Source organism: Quercus robur, chromosome 12 (genome assembly GCF_932294415.1).
Source record: "Quercus robur chromosome 12, dhQueRobu3.1, whole genome shotgun sequence".
Classification (NCBI taxonomy): Eukaryota; Viridiplantae; Streptophyta; class Magnoliopsida; order Fagales; family Fagaceae; genus Quercus; species Quercus robur.
This window is the reverse complement of record NC_065545.1, coordinates 6,741,452-6,755,419: the sequence shown is the minus strand read 5'-3', so window position 1 is coordinate 6,755,419 and position 13,968 is coordinate 6,741,452. Positions and strand designations below refer to the sequence as shown.

General features: G+C 42.1%; 2 protein-coding genes across 2 annotated transcripts; both read left to right on the top strand.

The window, feature by feature from the left end:
* Window positions 1-1,236: 1,236 nt before the first annotated feature.
* LOC126708067 (uncharacterized) lies at window positions 1,237-2,427 on the top strand. The gene has a single exon (XM_050407888.1). The coding sequence runs from the start codon at window positions 1,237-1,239 to the stop codon at window positions 2,425-2,427; it is 1,191 nt and encodes a 396-aa protein (XP_050263845.1).
* A 2,181-nt stretch (window positions 2,428-4,608) lies between these two features.
* On the top strand, window positions 4,609-5,892 carry LOC126708066 (uncharacterized). Its single transcript, XM_050407887.1, has one exon. The coding sequence runs from the start codon at window positions 4,609-4,611 to the stop codon at window positions 5,890-5,892; it is 1,284 nt and encodes a 427-aa protein (XP_050263844.1).
* Window positions 5,893-13,968: the final 8,076 nt, after the last annotated feature.

The window sequence follows — 13,968 nt, the reverse complement described above, 5'->3', positions numbered from 1 at the left end:
TTGCTCACTCTAATTAATGGTACCCTGGCTAAGATACAATCTCTCAAATGAAGTGATATCTAACATCGTTGTATTTGGTTTTCTCATCTATAGTTAGAGTACCCCTACAAATGGTTCAGAATGAAAACCCTCTAAATCCTTCTCATTCTCATTTTTCTAAAATACCCAATGAGGCAACCAATGGCTTTTTGTTTTCCTTATATATATTCTCCTTTCTTTTTTTCTTCTCACTTCTTCGATCTTTATCACAAATCGACTGGACATAAACCAACAGAAGGGTGAGGTCTATCTGTAGCTACGTGCAACTATCAATTTGCTTACAACAACAATAGCTAACCATTGATTTTGTATATGTATGCTTTATTGACAAAATCATTTCCATCTTTTCTTGGTAGTCTTCTTTGACGACGACAGTGATGTAAGAGCAACATTGAAAACATCGTTATCTCGTCGATTTACCCTTTCTTGGACATTGGTGCCAACTTTTCTACACCCATTCGGCCACCTTTTTAAAAAAAAATAAAATAAAACTGATTCTAAATTTCTAAGTGAGGATTTTTTTTTTTTTGTAACCCTTGATTTGTACAGTGGAAGAGAGATTGTATAAAGTATATGGTTGATAGAAAGTAATTAGATTTGGTTCTGAAGGGGCAGAATTTAGCATGATGGGCTTTCACCACATTGGGCCTGACGGATCCAAGCCCATGGGCCGGCGACAGTTGAGCCCAGGGCCTAGAGTGATTCTAGGTTCTTGTTGCACACGTAAAGTCTCCAAGGAAATCAGAAACCTAGCGCAAAGAGCGATCTAGAAGATACGCGCGTCAACGGAAAATCCACCCTACAAGGAAATATCTTGTCCATCACGTTTGGGATTACTCGAAAGGAATTCCTATAAGGAAAAGACTTCTACATCAAGGAGGAGAGGTCAACCTACTACTATAAAAGCTCCAATACCCTCACAAATCAAGGTACGCATGATTTACCCTCTCTAGCACTCTAGAGTTGAGAACAATTCTAACTTGACCATCGGAAGGTATTTGGCCGACACCACACCGGTGCCCTCAACGAGATTACTTCTTTTCTTCTTGTAGGTTGTTAGTTTGAGTAAGCGTGGATCGTGTAGCTCGCTGGTGATTTTACGGCATCATCAGTTGGCGCCGTCTATGGGAAAAGCAAAGAGTTTAAGCCAGATTGTCGCCTCCCGGACATAAGAGTCGCATGGTACTCACTCGCTCAATGGCTACCACCAACAACGTTCAAGAAGACGAGCTGCCAAGATCTACTGCATTAGAAAGACAGGTACAGACTCTCATGGCAGCAGTAGAACGACTCACAAAGCAAAACCATGATCTGGAGGAGCAGCTACGCCAAAGGGATGCAGGACCTAACCTTCAGGAGGAAAACCAGGAAGGTAACAGTGCCGAACGAAGGGACCAGGAGAGGCCAGAGGGCAGCAATGCCCCAAGCCGACCAGAGCGGCAAAACATAAGCCTTCCATCTCTCATGGATTTTGCCCCTCCGCCCATTATCGCAGAGATGCAAGCGATAAAGGAGCAAATGGAGGTCATGATGAATGCCCTCAAGGGACGAGTATCCTCTGATCTCGACGACCTAGTGAACAAAACCAACTCACCATTCACCACGTCCGTCAACTCATTCCCCCTGCCACCGAAGTTCCGGATGCCCCAGATCAAAAGCTACGATGGGGTCAAGGACCCCCTTAATCATCTAGAAACTTTCAAGACCTTGATGCACCTTCAGGAGGTACCAAACGAGATCATGTGTAGGGCATTCCCGACCACGCTGAAGGGCCCTGCGAGGGTTTGGTTCAGTAGACTGACACCAAACTCAATCAATACTTTCAAGGAGTTGAGCGCCCAGTTCACCTCGCACTTCATAGGCGGACATCGGTACAAGAGGTCCACCACGTGCTTAATGAGCATCAAGCAGCGAGAAGACGAGACGCTGCGGGCCTACATAACTCGTTTCAACAAAGAAGCCCTTTCGATTGACGAAGCTGACGATAAGATACTCGTAGCTGCATTTACTAGCGGACTATGGAAGGGAAAGTTCTTGTTTTCTTTATACAAGAATGACCTGAAGACCATGACGGATGTTCTCTACAAAGCTACCAATTACATGAATGCAGAAGACGCATTGCTAGCCCGTGAGGAAAAGCCTAAGAAAAGGGAGAGGCAGGAGGACACGCGACAAGATAGGGGGCGAAAAGTTGCTAGAACCGAGGATCAACGAGATGAAAAGCGCCCTAGACCCCCCACTGGAAGGTTCACTAATTTCACCCCATTAACCGCCCCGATCGATCAAGTATTGATGCAAATCAAAGATGAAGGAGCATTGATGTTCCCTGGTAAATTAAAGGGCGATCCCAACAAAAGGCCAAGGGACAAGTATTGTCGCTTTCATTGAGACCACGGACACGACACAGCCAACTGCTACGACCTAAAGCAGCAAATTGAGGCCCTTATCAGGTAAGGGAAGCTACAGAGGTTCGTCAGCAGGGAAAGAATAGAAACGCCGGAGGAACAGGCCCCACGACGGGAGAACGAGCGCCCTAGACCACTTATAGGGGACATAAGAATGATCGTAGGGGGCACAGCCGCAGCTGGATCTTCAAAGAAAGCCCGCAAAACCTACCTCAGGATGGTCCATAGCGTCCAACTCACAGGATCCGTACCAAATATGTCGCGAATAGATAACCCCGTCATAAGATTTTCGGAGGATAACGCTCGAAGACTTCACCATCCTCATGACGACGTACTTGTGGTCAGCTTGCAAATGAGGGATTATAACATGCATCAGGTCCTCGTTGACAACGGCAGCTCAGCAGACATTCTGTACTATCCAGCATTCCAGCAAATGAGAATCGACAGGGAACGGTTGACCCCAACGAATGCCCCACTTGTGGGATTTAGGGGTACAAAGGTGTTCCCCTTGGGCGCAATAACACTAGCTGTGACGGCGGGTGACTATCCCCAGTAGATCACTAAGGAGGTCACGTTTCTCATAGTCAATTGCTCGTCCGCCTACAATGCCATCCTCGGGCAACCCACTCTCAATTCCTGGAAGGCGGTAACTTCAACATACCACCTGATGATCAAATTCCCAATGAAATATGGGGTGGGAGAACTGCGGGGAAATCAAATAGCAGCGCGGGAATGCTATATTGCCATGTTAGAAATGGAGGATCAGCAGCAAATGATGTGTATCGGAAAGCAGCGAGTATTAGCAGAGCCAGTTGAAGAGCTAGAAGAAGTGAGACTTGACGACACGCGGCCTGAACGGACAACTAAAATTGGCACATTAGCCAGTTGGCCAGTACGCTAAACGATCACGACTTTCCTAAGAAATAACCATAACCTTTTCGCCTGGAGCCATGAAGACATGCCAGGAATCGACCCCTCAGTCATGGTCCACAAGCTAAATGTGTCACCCTCATTCCCTCCAATCCGGCAAAAGAAATGAGTCTTCGCCCAGGAGCGGGACAAGGCCATTGCCGAGGAAGTTCAGAAGTTACTGGAGGTAGGTTTCATCCGGGAAGTATACTATCCCGACTGGTTGGCAAACGTCGTTATGGTTAAAAAGGCCAACGGAAACTAGAGGATGTGCGTAGATTTCACAGACCTCAACAAGGCTTGCCCCAAAGACAGCTACCCGCTCCCACGGATAGATACCCTGGTGGATTCAACTACAAGACACCAACTCCTAAGTTTTATGGACGCTTTCTTTGGCTACAACCAGATCAGGATGGACAAATCAGATCAAGAGAAGACCTCCTTCATCACAAGCCAGGGATTATTCTGCTACAAGGTGATGCCTTTCGGACTCAAAAATGCTGGGGCAACATACCAAAGATTAATGAACAAGATGTTTGCATATCAGATCGGCAGGAACGTTCAGGTTTATGTTGACGACGTGTTGGTAAAAAGTCTGCACGAAGTTGATCACTTAGACGACCTCAGGGAAACATTTGATACGCTCCAATCGTTCAACATGAAGCTGAATTCAAACAAGTCCGCATTCGGAGTAACGGCTGAAAAATTCTTGGGTTTCATGGTATCCCAAAGAGGAATAGAGGTCAATCCGAAGAAGGTGCGGGCCATAATGGAGTTTGAACCACCAAGGATGGTTAAGGAGGTCCAAAGTTTAAATGGAGAGATCGTAACTCTAAACAGGTTCGTCTCAAGGGCGACGGACAGGTGTTTACCATTCTTCCGCACTCTAAGGAAATCATTTGAGTAGACGAATGAATGCCAAACGGCCTTTAATGACTTAAAGGCGTATCTCTCATCTCCACTACTGCTCAGTCCGTCCATGCCAGGCGAAGAACTCTACCTATATTTGGCTATTTCACAAGCCGCAGTAAGCGTAGCTTTAGTGAGAAAGGAGGACGGATCCCAGAAACCAGTCTACTTTACCAACCGAGCACTCCAAGGAGCAGAAGAAAGGTACCTTCAGATGGAGAAGTTGGCTTTCGTGTTGGTAATCGCCGCACGAAGATTTAAGCCATACTTCCAGGCACATACAATCGTTGTCTTCACGGACAAGCCACTGAGAAAAGCCATCAGTAGCCCATAAGCAACAGGAAGAATGGCTTTGTGGGCGATAGAGCTGAGCGAGTTTGATATCCAATACCGCTCGCGGACGGCCATAAAAGGGCAAGCAGTAACTGACTTCATCGCCGAGTTCACTCTCGGGGAAGGCCAAGTGGTGGAAGAGAAAGAGCAGTGGAGTATCTATACAGATGGATCCTCGAATAGACGAGCCGGAGGAGCCGGAGTAGTGATCCAAACTCCGCAGGGAGACAAGATACAATGTATGATCCGATTGTATTTCCCCACAACCAACAACGAGGCAGAGTATGAAGCCTTGGTAGCAGGGCTAGACCTTGCAAAGACCACGGGAGCAGAAAACATAGTTGTCCACTGCGATTCACAAGTGGTGACGAGTCAGATCAATGGTGATTACGAGTGCAAGAACGATAGAATGAAGAGGTATTTAGAAGAAGTGAAATACCAAATCAGCGACCTCGAAGTCGAATTCATTCAGATCCCAAGGGAAGAGAACGAATGGGCTGACCACCTAGCAAAAGCTGTGTTAGCCGAATTCATGTTGGTTCCCGAACAGGTATTATCATTCATTCAAATCTCCTCACTTATCGATGACAGAACAAATATGCAGGTGGTGAACTCTGAATATAACTGGATCACGCCATTGATCTCCTACCTAAAGGTTGGGGTGCTAACAGATGAGAAGAGCGCCGCAAGAAAGCTGAAGGTCCAGGCATCACGGTTCGTGCTGATAAAGGACGTCTTATATAAAAGAGGTTTCTCTCGACCGTACCTGAGGTGTCTGTGTCAAGAGGAAGCAGATTACGTGATGAGAGAAGTACACAAGGGTATCTGCGGAAACCACTCGGGCGCACGATCACTTGTACACAAGTTGATCCGAATAGGATACTACTGGCCTACAATGATGAGGGCTGCGCAAACCTATGTCCAGTCCTGCGACAAATGCCAGAGGTTTAGCAATCTCATCAGGCAGCCGTCCAAAGAACTGACACCTATGACGACACCCTGGCTGTTCGCACAATGGGGACTTGATATCATGGGCCCATTCCCGACGGCGATCAGACAGCTGAAATTCTTGGTCGTCGGTATAGACTACTTCACTAAGTGGGTCGAGACGGAAGCCTTAGCCACCATCACGGAGAAGAACATCCGAAGTTTTGTCTGGAAAAACATCATATGCAGGTACGGGATACCCAGAGTACTGGTCTCTGACAACGGTAAGCAATTCGACAACAGCGCGTTCAGAGACTTTTGCTCGGAGCTTGGGATCAAGAATCACTACTCAACACCTGCACACCCATAGGCGAACGGGCAAGTCGAAGTCACGAACCGGTCCTTGCTCAAGATAATCAAGACCCGTCTTGAGGGGGCAAAGGGTATCTGGCCGGATGAACTACCTAGCGTCCTATGGGCATACCGGACCACAACGAGAACACCCACTGGAGAAACACCATTTCGACTTGCATATGGAACCGAAGCTGTCATTCCCGCAGAAGTGGGGCTCACGAGCTACCGGGTGGAGAGCTACGACGAAGACAAGAACAAAGAGGCTATACGCCTCCAGCTCGACCTAGTGGACGAAGTCAGAGCGGCAGCAGAGTAAAGGTTGGCGCGTTATCAGAATCTAATGGCAAAACACTACAACAACAAAGTGAGGTATAGGGACTTCCAGGTCAGGGAACTTGTACTACGGAAAGTAATGGGTGCCGCTAGAGATCCTTCACAAGGAAAACTTGGCCCCAACTGGGAAGGACCCTACAGGATCGCATCATGGCAAAGAAAGGGCACCTACCACCTCGAGACAATGGACGGACAAAAGCTGCAGCACCCTTGGAACACGGAGCATCTACGGAAATACTACCAGTAGAGAGAATATGAAAAACCAATGATTTCCCAGTTTATTTTATTTTTTAGCTAAAATTTACTAGTTTTTCTTTGACTTTGCTACAATCTTTTTGTGCCTTTTTAAGCCCAAGGGGGCAGGTACTTTTTCTACAAACACATTTTCTTTAAAGAAGAATATTCAGACATAGTTTTGATTTTCCACATGGATTTTTATTATGAATGGATAGGCTACACAAAATAGACGGGGCATGTAACAGAGTCCACAAAATGGACGGACCACCCAAAGGGTGAAATAACATGCAAAGTCCATGAAGTGGACGGATCACCCAAAGGGTGAAATAACTGACAGTCCACAAAGTGGACGGATCACCCAAAGGGTGAAATAATTGACGAAGTCCACAGAGTGGACGGATCACAACTTACAAAATCCACAAAGTGGACGGATCACCCAAAGGGTGAAATAACATGCACAGTCCACAAAGTGGACGGATCACCCAAAGTGTGAAATAATTGACGAAGTCCACAGAGTGGACGGATCACAACTTACAAAATCCACAAAGTGGACGGATCACCCAAAGGGTGAAATAACATGCACAGTCCACAAAGTGGACGAATCGCCCAATGGGTGAAATAATTGACGAAGTCCACAGAGTGGACGGATCACAACTTACAAAGTCCACAAAGTGGACGGATCACCCAAAGTTTGAAATAACATAGTCCACAAAATGGACGGATCACCTAAAGGGTGAAATAATTGACGAAGTCCATAGAGTGGACGGATCACAACTTACAAAGTCCACAAAGTGGACGGATCACCCAAAGGGTGAAATAACATATAAAGTCCACAAAGTGGACGGATCACCCAAAGGGTGAAATAATTGACGAAGTCCACAAAGTGGACGGATCACCCATAAGTTAAAAATAATTCGCAGTCCACAAAGTGGACGGATCACCAAAAGGGTGAAAATAATTCACGAAGTCCACAAAGTGGACGGGTCATTAATAGGCTGAAAATATTCCATAAAATAGACGGATAAAAGAAAGTCCACATATACATGGGTAAATGGATGGATATCAGACCGTCAATGCCGTTATACATGGACGGATGTTTACTCAAGATTCCTTTCTAAAAAAGGACGGATGTTTATGCATCATTCAAAAAATAATAAAGATTGATATAAAAGCAGGCATAAAATTTTAAGATAACACAATAATGACGGATAAAACCCAAAGAGAGTAATTGTTTAATACACAAAAGGAAGGACGGATCGTCCTCGAATACAAAAGTTTACAATTAAATAATCAATCTACATTTTTTGGGTCGGCATCTAGGACATTTTTTGCCGGAGTTGATTCTCCGTCACCCTGAACTGCGTCCTTACCAAAAAGGTCGACTGTGTTCTCTAAAGCGACGGGCAACGCGGATGTCTGATCTTGGTCATTGACAATTATCATCGACACATCCAACTGAGGGTAGGCTTTTTGAACTTGACGGAGTGCGTCATCAAAACCTTGAAGGAACGAACTCCCCAACTCGCCTAATAAGGCGTCAGAGTCACGGTATTCACGGACCGCTACCTCCTTAGCCTGACGGAGCGTTTCCTTCAAGTCTTGGATTTCCTTTTCTTTGTTCTCCAGGGCCTTCCCCGCCTCATCCATCTTCTGCTCAAGTTCTTTCCTTGCCTGCTCTGAGAGATCAAACTTTTTCTCCATAGTGGACTTCCACTTGTGAAGTTGACCAAGCTCATCCTCCGTCTGCTCAGCCTTTGCTCGCAAACGCTCCAGAGCCGCCTCTCAGTTAAGACACCGATCCATTAAGCCCTTCATCATGACCAAGGATTGAAACAAACAAGTTGAAAAAGGTGTTAGACCAAAAAACTAAGTAGACGGACTTGAAGCGACAGAGGAAGATTACCTGAGCAACAGTAAAAAGACCCGTCTCCCCATTGCCTCCATCGAGTGATTGCCCAGATCCTCGTAGTCCTCCAACGAGATAATAGATGTAAGCTTCTCTAAGGCAAACTTGGAGTCGTCACGGAGGAGAGGAGAAGGTTTCTCCTGGTTAGTAGACGGAGCCTTCATTAGGCCCTTGTCGAGCTCGTGCTTTGTTGGGGTGACGGTCTTCACACCCTCAGCCATCAACCCTACGACGGGTTCTAGTGAGACTTTTGGCTGTTTATGAGGACGGTAAGATTTGGTAGACGGTTTCCTCTTTATCGACGGAGCCGTCCCTTTAGGAACCACCTCACCGGACTCCTTTTTCTTGAGGGCCTGAGATTTTATCAGCGCCCTCCTTCTAGCGTCGTCCATCTCTGTAAAACAGGACGAATGAAGTTATATACATATAGTTGGAGCCATTGATAGGAAAAGTTGACGGACTTACGTCTGTGAATTCTTTCGTCGTATTTGACGGCTTCAGTTGTTGGTTCCGGACCGTCATAATACCAATGGATTGTTTTCGGATTTACCAACTTTGCCCAAGTCCTTTCCTCCGGCTTGGTCTTTTAAAAAATCCTCTCAAGAAAGCTAAACTCCTTAACAGTAACCTGTGGGCGCCGTCTACCTGCATAAAAAAATGGACGGTTAGAAGAAGGATTATAATTGACGGTTATGAAAAGAATTAAAAATTAGGACGGGTGCATACGAGATGAATGTAACACTCCCCAAGTTATGTCGACGGGCATAAACTCCGTCTCCCCTGGATGGCTCATCCATCTGTGACCCTCTAGGAAGAAGTAATGACTCTTTCAGTCTCTATTTGAGTCAGGAGTTTCAAAGATGACCTTCAACAAAGGACTCTTACTGGCAAAACTATACATTCCTCTTGACCTGTCTATTTCGTTTGGACGGTAGCAATGAAGGAATTCACGCACCGTCAGTCTCCTAGCACCGTCAGTCATGGCACCATAGAGAATCTCCATTACTATGAAGACCCTCCAGGCGTTTGGAGATATCTGGGTGGCGAACAGTCCCAAATAATTTAAAAGTTCTCTGTGAAGGGTACTTAATGGAAACCGAAGTCCCGCCTTTAGCATCTGCTCGTACACTCCTACACCTTCTACCCCATCGTAGTAGCATTTCTCCGATACATAGGGTAGACGGATTGGAATATAGTCTGGAATTTGGAAGTTAGCCCTAAATGTGTTGAAGTGTTTCTCCTTAATGACGGATGTGAACTTATGAACCGTCCACTCTGGTAGCATGATGAACTCTCTAAGTCCATCAGCACCGACGACGGATCCCAGTGCTTGATTCTTGCCGTCATCAGAAGCATCTTCTGGCTCAACCATCTCCATATCCTCATTTGTTGAGGACAAGGAAGAGGCTGACGGACTCCTCTCTTCGCCGGGACTGTCTGGGTCTCTATGACCGGACGGGTATATTTCCTCGTATTCCGTCCCGTCATGAATCACTGACTGATTACTTGATGCACAAGACATTGCCTACAACTGACAGTAAAACCTAAGATTGACGGATCTAAGAGTATTGACGGGTATGTAGGTCTAGCTAAATGTAATTGCGAAATACAAGACTTGTAAATGAGAATAGCAATACTCACCGTTTTCTGAAGTAACTGAAGGTCGACGGTTGTATAGTCGACGGGTATGTATGTACGACGGATTGCTTTGACAAGGTTGACGGTGGCACTCTGACAATGTGTTTTGGCTGTAAAATGAAGAAATGAGGATGGATAAGCATTATATATATACCTGAAGTGCACGGAAGACGAAGCGACGCTTCGATCCGATAGAAAAGCCAATCAAAAAGCGACACGTGGCATGCTCATAAATGCTTGACAACCTGTCATCAAATAATCGCAATTCGTCTCCTCCTGGAGAACCGTCAACTTCATTGATCTTAAGCCGCCGTCCTGAATTTTCTTTGACCATCAACCCCAAATAATATAAAACCGTCACCCTAAGGGTCCGTCCATATAGGTCATGACGGTCCCATAGGGTGAAGGGGGCAGTTGAAGGGGCAGAATTTAGCATGATGGGCTTTCACCACATTTTGCCTGACGGATCCAAGCCCATGGGTCGACGACAGTTGAGCCCAGGGCCTAGAGTGATTCTAGGTTCTTGTTGCACACGTAAAGTCTCCAAGGAAATAAAAAACCTAGCGCAAAGAGCGTTCTAGAAGATACGCACGTCAACGGAAAATCCATCCTACAAAGAAATATCTTGTCCATCACGTTTGGGATTACTCGAGAGGAATTCCTATAAGGAAAAGACTTCTACATCAAGGAGGAGAGGTCAACCTACTACTATAAAAGCCCCAATACCCTCACAAATCAAGGTACGCATGATTTACCCTCTCTAGCACTCTAGAGTTGAGAACAATTCTAACTGGATCGTCGGAGGGTATTTGGCCAACACCACACCGGTGCCCTCAGCGAGATCACTTCTTTTCTTCTTGCAGGTTGTTAGTTTGAGCGAGCGTGGATCGTGTAGCTCACTGGTGATTTTACAGCATCATCATGTTCAATCTCCGCCTTTATCAAAAACTGATTGGTGTCTTGGTCTGATAAATAAAGAGTTATCATCAGAAGCGGATGCCATAAGTTGAAATGCTCTCAAAAAAAAAAAAAAAAAAGATTTTGTTGTTGTAAATTTCTTTACAAAATTAAGCGTTAGGAATTGATTGTTTTGCTTTTTGGTGAGTGATCTGTGGCGAAAGATTATGAAAAAATACATTCTCTAATAGCATAACCAAACACAATTCCATTCGACATGATTACCTTTTTAGTCATAATTTCAACATAGTACCAAATGTTATTTCTCAAAATAATGTATCAACTAATTCAATCATACCTTCTAAAAAAATAAATAAATAAATAAACTAATTAAATCATAAGTTAAAATGCAAAAGAAAACATAACTATTAAAAACAAATCTTATCAATAATTCATTAGTTCGCAGGCTTTACAGTGTAGGCAATTGAGGCAATAGCCTAAGGCCTCTAAGTGAAAAAAGACCTTCAAATTTAATAGTATTAATTAAGCTCAAATATTAGCCAATAAATAAAATAATATTTTTTATCATATGAAAAACAAGAAAAAGAGAGAAATGTTACATCCACAATATTTTTTACAACAAATTCTAAGTAGCAGCTTGTTGTTGGTGGACAAAAAAATAATTTTAGAATAGATTTAAATTAGAACCAGTAACCAACTTAACACCTAGCAATGCATAAAAATTTTCACAACAAATGAATTGACAAACTTTTACTATTTCTCTTCTGAGCCTATCACTAATATCACATTATTACTTACCATTATCATTCTACCACATCAATAAATATGAAAAGTTTTGTCAATTTTTTATCTATAGACTTTCTAAAAAAATTAACCCGGTTAATTAATAATTTTACATCTAAAACAATAAAATAGAGTTTAAGTAATATTTATTTTTTATTAAAAAAAAAGCCGTATTTTAATATATGAAATGCATCAGTTTAGTTTTCAACCAGAGTTCCCTATGACCGAATTTAAAGGGATTGATTGAGTTTTTTTTTTCTTGACATTTGTGTGCGGTTTGAAATTTTAAATTTAATATAGTAAATTCAATCTAGTTTCTGTCTGTGGGATAGTCGTTAACAAAAAGCAAAAAAGGATGATACAGTTTAGTGTGGGTAGGTTTGACCGTTTAAGTCGTTTGACTGATTTAATAAGGTACTCCGTACTCTTAACGGACTAAACTATGAGAAAACCAAAAAACTTTAGCAAATTCCAGTTTGTCTTTACCCTTTAGTCTTTAGTGCATTCGATATGTCTACTATTCTGTTCGGTTGTTCCTGTGTTCAATGTACAAATTACGAGACAAATCAATCGCTGAGTCAATGAAGTTTGTTCAATCATGGTCAGCAAAAGCATGATACTTTTTTTTTCGGGGGGTGAAAAAAGAAAACAATGACACATCAAACACTTTTTTGGGTTATTCCTGTTTCTTTGTATTTTCTTTCATTCTTTTTTGCTATGCTCTCTTGAACTATGACCAGATAAAGAACCGAAAAAAGTTATTGGTTATTGGTTATTTGGTTGGATTGGATTCTGATCGATATTCCTACCAATGATATCATAATTAATATAATTAAAAATTTTAATCATTTTAATATGAATTTTCTTATTCTATATTAAGGAAAAAAATCTACTTAACTTCACAAGTTTTTATAAATAATGGTTTAAAATACTTAAGCTCAGCTAGTAATTATTCAAAAAAGGAAAAAGAAAATATTTTCAATGTTTTTTGGGGTATGATGTCCACCATAAAGTTATTGTTTAATGTTGCATGAATTTTTAGTAGAGGTTACAAAATGGTTATCATGTAAGGATAAAAAAATTAAAAGACACATGTTATCATGTGGCATGCTATAATTTATCATTGCGTTTCTTGTAAATACTATTTTATTGGACCTTATCATATTCTAACCTAATAAAAATGTAGTATTATGATTGAATATGATTTTTTTTTTTTTTTTAAATGTGATAGTTACAAGTTACAACGATATGGGGATTTAAATACCAAACGTTTCCATTAGTATAAAAATATGGATAAATGATTTTTCTAGATTCCTCTTGTCACTTATGCAAACTCTTTGATTGAATAAAAATAACAATCATTTTACTTCCATTAAAAAAAAATATTGTGGTTGATCGTAGAGTAATCATAGAATACTTTAGGTGTACAATAATTGTGTACTTCTTCCTTTTACATAAAAGTATATTTTACTAATTACATTCGTGATGAGACCCATTATTCATCTGAGATGAAAAAAATATGTATCTACCGTACTTTGAAAGTATTTTATAAATTTCCTAATTGCGAAGAGTTGACCAAGGAGGATGTAATTCAAAAAAAGAATTTCTTATGTGTTATAGTACCTCCTTGTGTTATTAAACTTAGTAGTTAGTAATTACGGTTCATGTTGGGCAAGTGGTACCTTCCCTTGCCATAAGGGCTTGCGGTGTTTTCATGGGCTCACTAATTTGACCTCGGGAGTAGGAATAGGTATTAGAATTTCTAAAGTAGCTAAAACAAAAATCTATATTTAGTAGTTTGTAAGATGGAATGTACTGTAGTCTTTAATACAAGTATGAAAGGATTCTCTCCCCCCCCCCCCACCCCAAAAAAAGTAGAATTCTTTCAACATATATAGGTTACCATTAGTTTTTTTTTTTTTTTTTTTTTTCAACATATATAGGTTACCATTAGTTTTTTTTTTTTTTTTTTTTTTGGTTAGTGGAGGCCCATGAACCACATATCATAGGACCACAAAAAAGAAAAAAAGAAAAACTATAATCTTTACTATAATTGTCCACATTGTAGTATTTGAGTAATGTAGAAAAAATGGTGAGCTCATGTAAAAGTTAAAGACACTGTTACGTAGAATAATTGTGATACAACTACTTTTTACCTAGTAATAGAATTACCTTGAGAAAAGATATAGGGCAACAAATTATTCACAACTTATTTGCCATAATTATAATGTGACAGAGTGTGAGTGGTGGAAAAAAATTACAAGTCTATAGATCTGT